The sequence below is a fragment of the Fundulus heteroclitus genome, chromosome 19 (assembly GCF_011125445.2).
Source record: "Fundulus heteroclitus isolate FHET01 chromosome 19, MU-UCD_Fhet_4.1, whole genome shotgun sequence".
NCBI classification, from domain to species: domain Eukaryota; kingdom Metazoa; phylum Chordata; class Actinopteri; order Cyprinodontiformes; family Fundulidae; genus Fundulus; species Fundulus heteroclitus.
Window position 1 is genome coordinate 24,545,602 of NC_046379.1, and position 14,340 is coordinate 24,559,941.

The 14,340-nt window shown below is 41.1% G+C and overlaps 2 protein-coding genes across 4 annotated transcripts; one reads left to right on the top strand and one right to left on the bottom strand.

The window, feature by feature from the left end:
* Nucleotides 1-1,284: 1,284 nt before the first annotated feature.
* Nucleotides 1,285-11,549, top strand: cdkl1 (cyclin-dependent kinase-like 1 (CDC2-related kinase)). The gene is made up of 10 exons (XM_012872275.3): nt 1,285-1,402; nt 2,041-2,285; nt 2,777-2,898; nt 5,411-5,483; nt 6,757-6,847; nt 7,238-7,438; nt 8,484-8,566; nt 8,693-8,749; nt 8,855-9,016; nt 10,761-11,549. The coding sequence occupies exons 2-10, from the start codon at nt 2,118-2,120 to the stop codon at nt 10,860-10,862; spliced, it is 1,059 nt and encodes a 352-aa protein (XP_012727729.2). The 5' UTR covers nt 1,285-1,402; nt 2,041-2,117; the 3' UTR covers nt 10,863-11,549.
* Nucleotides 11,550-11,584: 35 nt separating this feature from the next.
* On the bottom strand, nt 11,585-14,332 carry dmac2l (distal membrane arm assembly complex 2 like). 3 transcript variants are annotated; one of them, XM_021321368.2, is made up of 5 exons: nt 14,154-14,332; nt 13,958-14,054; nt 12,367-12,575; nt 12,011-12,182; nt 11,585-11,893 (listed from the first exon to the last, which is right to left on the bottom strand). In XM_021321368.2, the coding sequence occupies exons 2-5, from the start codon at nt 14,050-14,052 to the stop codon at nt 11,779-11,781; spliced, it is 591 nt and encodes a 196-aa protein (XP_021177043.2). In that variant the 5' UTR covers nt 14,053-14,054; nt 14,154-14,332; the 3' UTR covers nt 11,585-11,778. The 3 variants fall into 3 exon arrangements, with proteins under 3 accessions (XP_021177043.2, XP_012727731.2, XP_012727732.1); XM_012872277.3 differs by having other exon boundaries at nt 13,958-14,059; XM_012872278.3 differs by lacking the exon at nt 14,154-14,332 and having other exon boundaries at nt 13,853-13,965.
* Nucleotides 14,333-14,340: the final 8 nt, after the last annotated feature.

The following is a 14,340-nucleotide window of genomic DNA, read 5'->3' on the forward strand; positions in this document are numbered from 1 at the left end:
GGCAGAACGCAATCATTTCTGCTCTGAGTTTAGATGCTGCGGGTCTTTTAGCACCTAATCTGCACAGCGAGGAAACAAAATGATTTGTTGTTTGTATATGTTTAAAAAGACATGATAAATTAAACTGGAAAAAAAATCGCATCAAATCGCAATATTAAGAAAAAAAAATCACAATTAGATTATTTTCCAAAATCGTTCAGCCCTAATGCAAATAAGTAGAGATGCAACATTGTTGCATTATTATGATTTTTTTTGGTGCATTCTCAAGCTAATACAGGCTAGATAAAACTTAAACTTGCTGAATTTGGTAGCAGTCTCAAAACATCGTCCTGGCCAGTGTACATTTCTGCAGCTCTGCTCTTTATAAGGTCTAAGAAGCTGATGTTAGCTTCTAGAGTAGACATTTTTAGATGATGTCCTCTAGATGTTTGCCTGCTCCAGCAAAGCCTGGAGTTGGTGTCTTAACAGTTTGTAGCTCCAAGAGTGATGGGTAATGCTCCAGCTTTCCAGCCATGCCTGTTTCACGTCTAATGAAATGTTTCAACTTGTATGAACTTTACTTTTTAAGTAAGAGAAAAGTGCAGCATCAGCATCCCCTTTCAGCCAGCTGACCAGCAGAGTGCAGCAGCTGGCATGGGGAGGGGCCAGAGAAACATCCCCTCACTGGCGCTTCTTTTGAGAGCTCATTAACATGATTTTAAAGGATCACTATTAAAAAAAAAACAACTTTAACCTTTAAAACCTTGTTCACACCGGTAACGGGCCCATGGAGATTTATTTCCTCTCCATCTATGTCGAGCAAATAAATGATCATCCTGACAATTATCCCCAGTTATTTCCACCTTGGATAACTTAAAAATGGTGACATTTAGCAGGCTTTAAAAGCAGCTGTCTCCAGACTTATGAGTGAGCTCAGAGCTGATTGTCAATCCTGTCTGCAAAATGGTGAAAAGAAACTCTGGATTTTAACATTGCTGTTTTACATTGTGTTTATAATAAAGCCTAATAAGCTTTCCATTGAAGTGGATTCAACATGAAGGTCATTGCTTTAACCTACACAGAAAAATTGATCTTAAAGCTGATCCTTTTAGAGATGATTTATAACTAACGTTTGTTTCAGCGCTTCAGGGAGCCCATCAAAGTCAGTTCAGTGCTCCTTCATGAGCTTGGAACGTGATCATTTCTGCCCAGGGCAGCGCTCAAGAGACGGCCACGTCGTTTTATTTTGAAAAGCGTGCCTGGAAAAGGAGTTCAATACTTGTGGCTTGAGGCTTTAAATGCACCCCCCTGTGGCAGCTGTGGGATAGTTGATCTGTGGTCGTCCTTCCTGCAGGTTGGGTGTGGGGGAAGAAGAGGAGCATCGCCCTGAGTAAACATCAGTCTGATAAACATCTGCAGACAAGTAGGTGTTAGTTATTTTAAATTCAGAAATAAGAACTTCCTGTTGAAATTTAAGATTGAAACAAAGTATAGATAACTTTATTTTATTTGCTTGATCCTTAGGCTCTCCAATGTAAAATCCTGACTTTTTTTTCCAACTAAATATGCATTTTTTTTAAAAGTGCCTCTAATCCCTTTATCTAAATTGTGCACTGTTTTGATTCCCTTCCGCTGGCCGTTCAACTCCATTTGTTTCCTCTCTGAACCCTCAGGGAAATTTTCCTCACACACTTTGCATTGCAAATGTCTTCTTATGCAATCTAACGGTTAGGAGACGGGTGTAATGTTCTCCGGACGTCTATCCTTTACACGCAGTTTAAGAGGTTATCTTAAACATTTAGATCTCTACAAAGACGCCTCCACACACTCTTAGTTTACAGGCAGGCGCGCTTAAAGATGGATGTAAATACGGACTGATCAGTTCTCTGCTGCATGTTAACCTGAGTTTCTGACGCAGAGGTACGGTAATGACAATAAAAGTAAAACCAGCTCAGTTTTTGCAATTATGCTTTAATGCTACTGAAGCCACCAGAGGTCAGATTACTCTCGCTCTCTGTTTTCCCCCGCCGGGTGCCAAAACCTCTTGCTCCTGTTTTGCAGCTGCAGAGACGCTCCTGCAGCCTCCCTGCACGCCAGGCACTGTTTGTTTATCCCTCACTGACTACCTTGGGACGAGGATGGAGAGGTATGAGAAGATCGGGAAGATCGGCGAGGGCTCGTACGGCGTCGTCTTCAAGTGCAGAAACAAGAACACCGGACAGATCGTTGCCATCAAGAAGTTTGTGGAGTCTGAGGACGATCCCATCATCAAGAAGATCGCCCTGAGGGAGATCAGGATGCTCAAGGTACATAAAACGCTCACACCAGGTCATCATAAGGGATCAGAAAAAGTGAACGTCACATGCTGCGTTTAGTATGAACTATACAGTGAAGAAATAAGTTTAAACGCCTAACTAATATTCTTCATCAAATATCACCCAAGATGAGGGTCCCAACACTACAATTCAGACTCACTGCATCTTTGTTGAAAAGTCATGCATGTTGTCTTTTTTTTTTTATTGCCACTACCCAAAGACACACTTGTGCATTCATCAGGGTTTTAATTAGTCATGCAGAGGGTGGGAGCGTTGGTGGTCCGCCGGACACCAGGATCCCATAAATAGGACAGGTCGTCAGGGGCAACAGCATGTTTATTATGAGCTCCCGTTCAGTGAGAGGATGAGGCCAAAAGCGCAGATGGAGCGTTTACAGCAGCAGACGCCGCCGCCCCGTGAACTGGGTCACCGGGTACAAACCCGACTGAACTGTGGGTGTCCTGTGCTTTGTGTCCGAGCAGCAGCTGAAGCACACCAACCTGGTGAACCTGATCGAGGTGTTCAGACGAAAGCGGAAGCTTCACCTGGTCTTTGAGTACTGCGATCACACGGTCCTCAACGAGCTGGACCGCCATCCAGCAGGGTGGGTGTGTCTCCTCATCACACGGTTACCTGTCTCTGAGCGAAGGTCATTGTCGGGTCATTTGTTATCATAGTGTTCACCCCGCTTCAGCCTTTTCACCCCTCGTCTCCTTACACCCTCAAACCTAAATGTATTTTATCTGCTCGATCTGGGATCTGTGGCTCCGGGGGCCGCAGGTGGCTCTTTGGACCATGTGGCTCCTACTAACTGGCTAAAAATGGCTGAGAACCAAGTAATAATTTTGAATATATATGTATTAAGAAAATGGAATTATTTATTGAAAAAAAAAAACAGAATAGGACTACATATATATATATATGTATTCAGCAGCCCCTGAGTTAAGAAGTTGTAGAAGACCCATTCTTTCTATTCACAGCTGCTAGTTTGTGTTTGTTTTCAAGCTCAAGCTCAGTCAGGTCACATGGAGAGTATCTGTGAATAGCAGTTTCTCCGTCGATTGGATGTCTGTCCAACACGCGAGCGAGCTGTGATCTAAATCATTCCATTGTAGCTTGACGCTCTGCCAGAAGGTGAACTTTCTCCCCACTCTGCCGTGTTAAATAGTTTTTCTTTTGTGACTGTTTGCTTCGGCTTAATCCGTCTTCCTAGCCACCAGGACCGGCCGTCCCAGCATCATGCTGCTGAATGAACTTCATGGACTGTTCTGTTCTGTATGTAGACAGAGATATCTGGATATCACACTGCAAAAACAGAACAAAAATAGGTTAAAATCTTCTTGAAATTAGTGTATTTGACCTTTATTTGAGCAGGTAAATAAGATAATCTGCCAATGGAATAAGATTTTTGCACTAAAAATAGGAAGAACTCATCTCCATCATCTTATTTCAAGTGCATTATATCTAATTGTCTTATTTTAGGGGTAAAATGACTATTTCCATTGGCAGATAATGTTATTTACCTGCCCAAATCAAGGACAAATACACTAATTTCAAGAAAATTTTTACTAATTTTTAGTTCTGTTTTTGCAGTGCAGAAATGGATACAAGAAAGAGAACTTCTTCTGGCTTTCTTCTTGCCACTCTTCAATAAAAGCCAGATTCTTAGAGGACACGGATGTTTAAAAAAAAAAAAAAAGAAGAAAAAAAAAAAGAAAAGCCACATGAGATCCCAGTAAGAGGGATTAAAGTTTGTGGGATACTTTTGAAGGCACCGTAGCCTTAGAAATGTCTAAGCACCTCTCACACAGCAGGACTCTTGTTGAATGTGTAATTTGTCTCCGGCTGTTGGTTTCAAGATCAAATTAAAATCAAAAACAATTTCAATTAATTGCACTAGTATTCGTTTCAAGTCGAGAAGGAAAAGTCTTCCTGATGGTATGTTAAAAGTAATTTACTTTATATTATACATTATATATATTATATATTATACTCAATATGGAGGTATGCTGTTTCAAGAACAGAAAAAAGAGTTTTAATTGTATGGATTGTCCTTTGTATATATATATATATATATATATATATATATATATATATATATATATATATATACTCAGGGACAGGTTTTACCATGCTAGGCCCCTGAGCAAAGCAAGCGTGATCACGGCACAGAAAGGGCACCTTCAGCAGCGTCCAGTTCAAAATATAGGGTTGCACTTTCTAAACTTCTATCATTGTTGCAATCTGCCGTCTGGGATTTTTTTTTTCTCTCTTTGAATTTCCGCTTGAATATAAAGGTACTGCGTCGCAACTTGAGACCAAAGTTGAATTTCAGTGCGCTGCAGCAACTACAGCTTGAATTGTCAGAAATCTATGTCGGCGTCCACCACGCTCTGTCCTGTTTGGATGCGCCGGGCTCCCGTCTCCGCGGAGGCTGACCGGTTCTCTTTGGTATGCCTACAGGGATGCTCTTAAAGAGCTTTTCATTGGCAGCAAGCCGCGACTCATCGTAGGGAGCGATCTGGCCGCCTCGTTTCTCCCCTCTGCTCCCCGGCCTGTAGCCCGCCAGCTGCGATGCATTCAGGTGGCACAAAGGCAGAGAAAACAAAATGGAGAGAAAAGGATGGAGATTATAATCGATCAGCGGACACAAAGCTCCAATTGGCCATTTCCACAGCAACGGTGATCGATGGCCGCTCCTCGGCCAACAAAGCCTGGGTGCTGCTGAACATCAAGGCTCTCAGTGGAAACAGCAGCTCTGTTGTTCACTGTCAACTACTGAGGGAAGAAAATGTGTCTGAACATCTGGACACACAGAAAGGGAAAGCACAGACTGGTTGTGGTTCTTAATTCAGGGCTAGTTGTGGATTTGCTGATAAATTAAGAGATTAGATGTAATAATGAAAAAGCAGACCAGAGCGTTGAAAAAGCATTCAGAAGGTTTTGACTTTTTCTTGATTTGTGATGTGAAAAGTTGATGCAAAGGCGCCTCTTCTCTCATGTGGTTTGATTTGATTGTAATGATTTTGTTTGTTAGCCGCTGCATGAATGGGATCATTGCGTATGCTGATCCCCTTAAGGGGACTGAACTGACGGTCCGGTGTTGATTCCCACAGCATCCCGGAGCACCTCGTCAAAAGCATAACCTGGCAGACTCTTCAGGCCGTCAACTTCTGTCACAAACAAAATGTGAGTGAGTTGCTTCGTGTTTTTTTGTCTCTTCTCAGTCGGTGTGCAGTGCATCCTCCCGTTGTCAAAGACTTTCCCTCAGCTTGTTTTTCCAAATTCCTCTGCGCTCTCCTCCCTTCTGCAGCTCCCACCGAGCCCTCTGCTTTATGGCTCTCTTTTAAAGCGGGAATTCCTTCCCCTTGGCCGACCAGCAGTTAATGCATCACCTAGACACAACAAGGGCCCCTGCATAACGGGGTCCCATAAAATCCACAAAGCACCTTTGGCCTCAAGAGTTTCTTTTTTTTTTTTTTTTTTTTTTCCACATAGCTACTTCATTCTCTATACAGGACAGTCTCAGAAAATTAGAATATTGTGATAAAGTTCTTTATTTTCTGTAATGCAATTAAAAAAACATGAAATGTCATACATTCTGGATTCATTACAAATCAACTGAAATATCGCAAGCCTTTTATTGTTTTAATATCGCTGATTATGGCGTACAGCTGATATTCAAAATATTAGAATATTTCCTCAGACCAAGTAAAAAAATAAAATTATAACAGCAAAACAAAATCAAACATTTGAAAATGTCCATTAATGCACTCAGTACTTGGTTGGGAATCCTTTTGCACAGATTACTGCATCAATGCGGCGTGGCATGGAGGCAATCAGCCTGTGGCATTGCTGAGGTGTTATGGATGCCCAGGATGCTTCAATAGCGGCCTTTAGCTCATTTGCATTGTTGGCTCTGGTGTCTTTCAGCTTCTTCTTCACAATACCCCACAAATTCTCTATGGGGTTCAGGTCAGGGGAATTGGCAGGCCAATCAAGGACAGTAATGCCATGGTCAGTACACCAGTTACTGTGAGAATCTTATGTCATCTCTTAACCACCACCATACTTGTGATTTAGTTTACTGAACCAAGCTGAGTGTTTTTCAAGGCTCAGGAGACCCTGCAGTGTTTCCAGTTAATTAGACGATTCAAGTGATTAGTTGAATAGCCTACTAGTATACTTTTTCACGATATTCTAATATTTTGAGATAGGATATTTGAGTTTTCTTCAGCTGTACGCCATAATCAGCAATATTAAAACAATAAAAGGCTTGCGATATTTCAGTTGATTTGTAATGAATCCAGAATGTATGACATTTCAAGGTTTTTAATTAAAGAACTTTATCACAATGTTCTAATTTTCTGAGACAGTCCTGTATGTTTGAACTTTAAATCAGAATTTACTCAAAACGTTTTAAACATCTGGTGATGGGTCGCTGCTGTTTGTGTCTTTGCAGTGTATTCACAGAGATGTCAAGCCAGAAAACATCCTCATCACCAAACAGCAAGTCATCAAACTCTGTGACTTTGGCTTCGCCAGGGTTCTCAGTAAGTCTCTCCGTTTGGCACCGGCTGATAATCTGATGATACTTGGCGGAGCCTCCAGATCATTTTACCGTGAGCTCCGGGTTGTCAGCTCTGCAGCATATTTCAGAAGTGACGTTAACTGCATGTTTTTGTAGTTATTGCTGGCCATAAAGTTATCAAATTTTTTACAAAAAAAAAAGTATTAACATGAGTTTCCCTCATGCTGTTCTAGCATCACTTTGCTTTATTCCTTCTGTTTAATACTTGGGGTTAATTCATTCAAAGGAGAGAAATACAAAATAACATGGTTTAAAAAAAAAGCATCTTGAGGATGTTTTTGTGTTGAATTTCGTCCTAAGTCTGATTTGTGTCAGCTTTTTCGCCCCTAAAATGAACCTTTTGTGTTCTCAGCTGGCCCTTGTGACTACTACACAGACTACGTGGCGACTCGGTGGTACCGGGCCCCGGAGCTGCTGGTGGGGGACACTCAATACGGCCCCCCAGTTGATGTGTGGGCGATCGGGTGTGTGTTTGCAGAGCTGCTCTCTGGGATTCCTCTGTGGCCCGGCAAGTCCGACATGGACCAGCTTTACCTGATCAGGAAGACTCTCGGTGAGGCTCGCCTGCTGCTGGCCTGAACCTGTGGGACGGTTTAGATATTTGGACACAGAAATGTGGATTTTAAATACGAGAGACACTTTAATTACCCCCCTTAAATAGGTTTTTGACAAGTTTGAATTTTTCTGCAAAAAACATACGATTTGATTTGAGAAGCAAAATAAGCGAGTGAACTTTTCCCCTTCAGAATCAGCGCCTGTCAGTGACGGTCTGAGACAGCTGACTTCTCTCTCTAATGACTTAAATAACGATCTACATTTGGATGGGCCGCATCATTGCCAAATGTTGCAATAATGTCAACGGCTGAAATAAATCCACGATTCTCTCACTCCTCTCCTTTCCTCATCTGTCATCGCGATAACTTTGCGTACACTGGGGGACCTTTAGCTCCTTGGTCTCCGTCTTCATCATGTGAGGAACGTCCCCCTGCAGTCAGGGTCCTTCACACCAGCTGAATCTATCAAAGCCATGAAAAACGTGAATTTGTGACACCTGGAGTTTACAAAGATTGGATTTAACACAATCTTTTGCAACAATAAGATCAAGAACAATGATATTATGATGAATATATGTTTTGCGGAGTCTTAATCCAAGCATGTGTAATAGGTAGACAGTAAGACAAATGAGAAAATGTAACTCAATTCAATAATATTTCTTATTTAAATGTTGTTTTCTTAACAGTTGAAGTTAATATTGCGTTCCTCTGAAGGGATTCGTTAGCTTTTACATACCTGGCTATCCAAACACTGGTTGGTAATGTGAAGAATTATGCCCTCTTGATGTTTTATTTTCAGTCTTCCGAAATATGTTTGAATAGTATAAAAACAGCGTTTTCAAGCAGCTTCCTAATATTTGTATCTGCTGATATGTTTTGGGGGATGTTGTCTGAAAAATTATTTAATTCCAAAATACTTCAGAGCCTTTGGTAAAAATGAATAAATAAGCCCAGTTCTTTTTTATAGATAGGAAAAACAATGTATGTTGTTTGTTTTTGCCAAACAGACTTGACCGAGTTGGACAACTTTGTTTCTTCCTGCAGGAGATCTGATCCCTCGGCACCAGCAGGTTTTCAGCAGCAACCAGTTCTTCTGTGGAGTCTCCATCCCTGAGCCACCGGAGATGGTGAGGGTCCCATCTGACTGCATCAGATGTCTAAACGTGTTTTTTCCCTTCGGTTGTCAAAACCTTTATCTGGAAAATATCAAATCTAAATGTTATTGATCTGCTTCGTCGTGTTGGGGTTTGCAGGAATCTTTGGATCAAAAATATCCTAATCTCTCGCATCAAACTCTGAGCCTCATGAGGGTAAGAATGCAGTCCTTAAGCCCCATCAGAAAAAAAAGAATGATTCCTAACATGGAAACTTTATCTTCATGCATTGTTTTTTTTTTAAACGTGTGTCTCATGCAGAGCTGTTTGAGAATGGACCCGTCCGAGCGGCTGACCTGCGAGCAGCTCCTGCGCCACCCCTACTTTGACAGTATGAGAGAGAAAAGCGAGAGCTTGTCTCGGGAGCAGGATCGGCCCAACTACAAGAGGACACGTTTACCTCGGAGGCACCTTCCCCCAGGGGTGAGCAATAAGGATAGGGGGGGGATCAGGGGCGGTTCTAGACAGGGGCCAACAGGGGCCCATGCCCCTGTAGAAATAGTCCTGGCCCCTGTTATGGCCCCTGTACTAAAGACATAACATTAAATAAACTTCTCATAATTATTTGCAATGGCAAAGAAACCATAACTGATTGGTTACTTTGACCAATTTTATTTTCTTACTTATACAGTTTTACTCTTAGAAGGATTTAAAAATTAAGACGTTTCACGTTTAACTTTAGCCATATTGAGCTGGGGGGAAAAGTTTTCATCTGCTAGATCAGGGGTCTGAAACCTGCAGTTCCAAAACCACAAGTGGCTCACTTAATATTATTACACAGTTAAATATTGCCATTTTATTGTTTCATTTTTTTTTTTGTTCTGTGCCCCTATGAAAAAACACTGGCCCCACCGGTAAATTTGGTCTAGAACCGCCACTGGGGGGGATACATGCTAGAAATGTAATTAATCTTTCTAAAGCGCTTACAACTAATTTCTTTATTCACAGAAATGTTATTGGTATCATTAGTTAAAACACTAAAGATAAATAAGTTTACTTATCCATTATTTTAGAAAAGTATTCATAATCCTTAAACATTTTCAGATTTATTTTTTTTAGAAGTTAAAATCAAAAACTTCATTGTAATTTACTGGGAATTGATAGATGCGCGAAAACAAGTCGCACAAAACTTCAAATTGGAATGAATATGACGCGTGGTTTTCAGTAATACCACTAAAAACCCATAAAAAAAACAATAAGCATCTGAAAAAGGCAGCATGCATAATGCATTCAACCCTAAAAAGCTAAAATCTGAGAGGTTTGTAGGGGAACACTACAGAACAAACAGCATCATGGTCAGGCATGATGGAAGCAGCACAGAGGGCCATGGTAACTCTGGAGGAGCTGCAGAGGTCAACAGCTCAGGCGGGAAAATCTGTTGACAGGACAATAATTAAAACTTTACTCCACGTTTGGCCTGTATAAACATCTTCATTAAGAGAAAGCCATAAGAATGTTTGCATCTAGAAAACACAGCAAACGTGTAGAAGATGAGGCCAGTTTAACTTGTTTCCCTAAATAGTGGAAAGCTAACGTTGCACTTCATTCTGAACGCATCATCCTCATGTTGAAACATGAAGGTGGCAGCATCATGCTGTGGGGACGTTTTTCTTCAGCAGGGACAGGGAAGTCGTTCAGAGTTGATGGGAAGATAGATGCAATTAAATTTAGGACAATCCTGGATGGAAACGTGTTGGAGGCTGCAAAACAGTGAAGAGTGTTGCAGAGGTTCACGTTCCAGCAGGAATATGACCCGGGACATACAGCCAGAGCTGTATGTCTTGAAATTGTGGGGAGAAATTAACATTTACAATTTACAACTGAAGCTATTCTGCAAAAAAGAATGGTCAAAATGTTTTGTCTCTAGATGCGCAAAACTGGTTTAGAGATTGGAAGACAGGTCTTGTTTTAATCGCACTGGAATGCCGCGCCACAGTTGTGTATTTATGAAAAAAATGTGCATGATTTTCCTTTCTCTTCACAATCATCACTTTTTGGATCATTTAAAATTCTAATTAAAAATGTTTTTAATTTTGCCTGTAACGTGACAAAAGAGGGAAAGGTTCGAATACTTTTGAAAGGCACCATAAATAATAAAAAAAGTTAAATTCATTAATTGCTTATAAAATTTGTATCTAAAATTTATTATTTTTTTCCCCCTTTCCAGTATTTGCCACAATTGACCAGCAGCAGCATCTTTCCAGCTCTGGACAACAAAAAGTACTACAACAACCTGCGCAAATTCAACTACCACCTCCCAAACATCTAAACGCGACCATCCTGATCAGAAACGAACGTCTGCATTTTCTGGACTGCTCAGGAAATGAAGCAGAGTCTCATAGACTGTAGTTTTCAATCTTAAAAAAAAGACTTAGTAAAAGAAAAAAAAAAAAGATTTAGTAACTTTTTACCACGTTTGTTCCTCCTGAGGCATGCTGGGTGCCTCCTACTGTGATCCTATGCACTGTACCCAGCGTGTATAGTCAGACGTGTTGCTTTGTGTGTCTTGCCAGCTTTCTAAGCTGATATTTTGAGACAAAGAGGAGCGCCATGCTGCTCTGCTTGTTGTTACGGAGTTGACTGAGGGGAAAACTATGCTCTACTGCCTTCCCCAGTTTGCCAAATTTTTTTTATTTAAATTATACAACGGACTTTCTTAAAGTGACATTTTTGTAGCGAGTTTAATCTTTTAGTAAGTTATAATTCAGAGTACAAACCTTAATCAGTTCTAAAAATCTATATTTGACGTCAGAGAATACAGCTGCAAACGTTCCTGTTTACTACCCTTCATTCATTTTCATCTTCTTTATCCCTGGAACTTTTAATGCTAAGGATGCTTTCACCAAAATGCCAAAGTATTCTAAAGAGGAAATTAAAAAAAAGAAAAAAAAAGTCCTAAGCTTTTCCACCAGCATAACTGAATAACCTTGAATAAATTTGAATATGTCAGCGAGAACTGCCTGAACTGCTGTTTGTTGATTTATTTATTTATTTTTTTTTTTAAAGCTCGACGACACAACATAACTCCCATACATCCACCTGAACGCCTGCAGCACAAATAAATAAAAATACTAAAATCTGCAAATTCAGATTCTCCTCTCATCTCTCTTTTACTCCGACGACCATTTCATGTGAAGTTTTTTTTTCTGGAGCAGAACAAACACATTGATCTTTCAGATCTTGAATCAGTCCAGGTCCAGTGCTATGTCCAGACGCGGGAGCGCCCTCTGCAGCCTGTCCACAGTCATTTGTCTGTCCTTGATTCCAGGGAGATCGCTGAGAAACAGATACTCCAAGTTCCTGAAGGGAAGTAATGATTCATTAATGCATTCTCTTTGCTACTGCTCTTATTTACCAAATTACCGAGTAAAAAAAACCCCAAAAAAAATCTTTACAAAGCACCTCGTAACCACTGACCTGAGTTTGTGGAGTGCGAGGATGCCCTTGTCGGTCACGTTTCCGCATGACACCACCTCCATCATGTAAAGACTGGCCTGCAGGTTCTCCATTGAACTCAACCTTTCCATGCAGACGTCCTCTATGTACACGCATTTATTGAATTTAATTTCCTCCACAAACTTCAAGCCATCTAAGAAAAAAAAAGAAGAAAAGACTAGCGTGACATAAGTGCATAACTATCGCTGCATTTACTAAAAGCAAATGCTTTCTGTTGTGTAACAAGCTTGCAGGGTAAGTTGGAGCTTTTTAAAGGAAATTGCACTGAGCACTGCATGAGTTGCAAGAAGATAGAGCAGGACATTCTCTGCACTGACCCAAGTAGTCGAACCCTCTGTTCATGATGCAGGATTCGGTGGCATCGATTGCCTGGATCTTGTATCTGCCAAGAGAACCTGTTGGCAGTCCGTTGTAGTCGTGATGCCAGCGGTCAAAACCTTCAAACCTGACTTTGGCACCACATCTCAGCAGCCACTCTGCCGCAGCTCTGTCCGGACCAACCGCCTTGATCCTCTCATTATCCACCCTGAACAATAAGAAAACAGTGTAAAGCACACGCGGATGGAATATAATCAGTCATGTTTGGGAAGGAGATGAATCCATCGACACAGAACCTGAAGTCCTAATGATACCGGGCCTTTAAATGAAAAAAAATAAATAACATTGAGCTACTTTCATTTATGAAGTTATTTGACTGAAGATGAATCAAATGCAGCTGGTGTCCAAAGAAAAACTTGACACTTCATCAAACCCTGTTGAACACCAGACCACTTGGTCCCGGTGCCCCATTTGTAAGGGCTGGCTCTTTTAATACATATTTTAAATAAATAAGTCAGTTGAAGGCTCTTTCACACTAATGCATGTTGAACCACTTGGTAGTATGTATAAATATCGCATTACATGGTGCATAATGTACATTAGTAGGATTAAAAATGTGCAGATGTTCACAAATTAATTGCCAACCATGGGTAAGACATCTAAGACTTTAAAATTAACTCTTCTTCATTGCTGAGCATAATGTCACGCTGAAAAAAAAAACTTTAATGGGAGCACATTTAGTATTGAGTAAATAAAAATAATTTCTTTTTTTTAAATGACCAAAATCCCTCAAAATGTTTTTGATGTATTTTTAGGTTCATATATTTTCAGTTTGATCAGAGTTTATAGGAACATGTTATTAGTAATCAATGGCTATTTGCTTCCATGGGGGTGTAAATATGATGCGGCACTGAGGTCCGATCCTTCTTGACTGGGCCACACAGAGCAGGATAAGGGAGGTAAAATAAATAAAAATCACCAAAACAACACAAGTTAAGATTTAAAAAACGGCAGAAAAGAGTGCCACTTTGACAACTGTGCAGCCGTAGAAAAAATAAAATAAAAGCCTGTGTCCCAACTATCACGACCCAACCCTAACCCGTCCCTTACACATGTATGCTAAACTCTAATGGGACTTTAACTGGAACCATTTGCTTTGATCAGACACTAAGGGATTTTTATCCAGCAGCAAACACCCCAGGTGATGGCCTTAATTGGAGTCACTGCATAATGAGCCAGAGCATCCAATCAACCTTCTTCCATGTCCTCTAGGACTTAGTCACCAAACCTAAAAAATAAATAAAATAAAATAAAATTCCCCAAGTATTAACAACAACAAGAGCCAGCAATGTTGCTGCCGGTGATTTTTGTCAAATAAATATCTGGAGCATGTAACAAAAGTAATTTCCCTCTGGGATTATTAAATTATGTCTGATTCTAATGAAATCCCCTAAAAAATGCCATAATTTAATTTTACCTCAATACCTGAACATTTTAGGCAAACGCAAACTTTGAACTCATCAACATGGCAGCGTACTCCACTGTTCTATTTCTTTGCATTTGAACTCTGAGGGTTTAGAGGACTCTCACGCGTTAAAAACAGCATTGAGCCATCCCCAGAAGCGCCTGCGGCTGGCCTCCCTCTGCCTCGCCGCAGACTGCACAGCGCGCGACAGCAGCCCCATGACTGCGCTGCGGAATAAACACAAAGCGGAACAATTATTAGCTCTGCGGCCTGCAGCGCCGCAGGTAGAAAACAAGAAAGTAAAAACACTCCGACTCCCACCTGTCCTCCAAAAGGCACGGATTACTGTTTACGTTTGGAACGCTTCCGCTCTGCAACCTTCTACGCCGACGTGTAACGCAAACGTGCTCTCCTATTGGCCGAACGTAAGATGCGTTGGTTGCCGACGGGTCCGAGCCGTCGAAGGGGGCGGGGCCACGTCTCGGAGTTGACTCACGGGACGCGGCGG

What these genes read in the sequence shown, in the direction of transcription:
- cdkl1 (XM_012872275.3), top strand. Translation starts at nt 2,118, where the DNA reads ATGGAGAGGTATGAGAAGATCGGGAAGATCGGCGAGGGCTCGTACGGC. An exon ending in ACTTCTGTCACAAACAAAAT is followed by an intron (nt 5,484 to 6,756) that starts GTGAGTGAGTTG and finishes GTGTCTTTGCAG; the next exon opens with TGTATTCACAGAGATGTCAA. An exon ending in TCCCTGAGCCACCGGAGATG is followed by an intron (nt 8,567 to 8,692) that starts GTGAGGGTCCCA and finishes TGGGGTTTGCAG; the next exon opens with GAATCTTTGGATCAAAAATA.
- dmac2l (XM_021321368.2), bottom strand. Translation starts at nt 14,052, where the DNA reads ATGGGGCTGCTGTCGCGCGCTGTGCAGTCTGCGGCGAGGCAGAGGGAG. An exon ending in CAGAGGGTTCGACTACTTGG is followed by an intron (nt 12,183 to 12,366) that starts GTCAGTGCAGAG and finishes TTTTTTTCTTAG; the next exon opens with ATGGCTTGAAGTTTGTGGAG. An exon ending in CTCGCACTCCACAAACTCAG is followed by an intron (nt 11,894 to 12,010) that starts GTCAGTGGTTAC and finishes ACTTCCCTTCAG; the next exon opens with GAACTTGGAGTATCTGTTTC.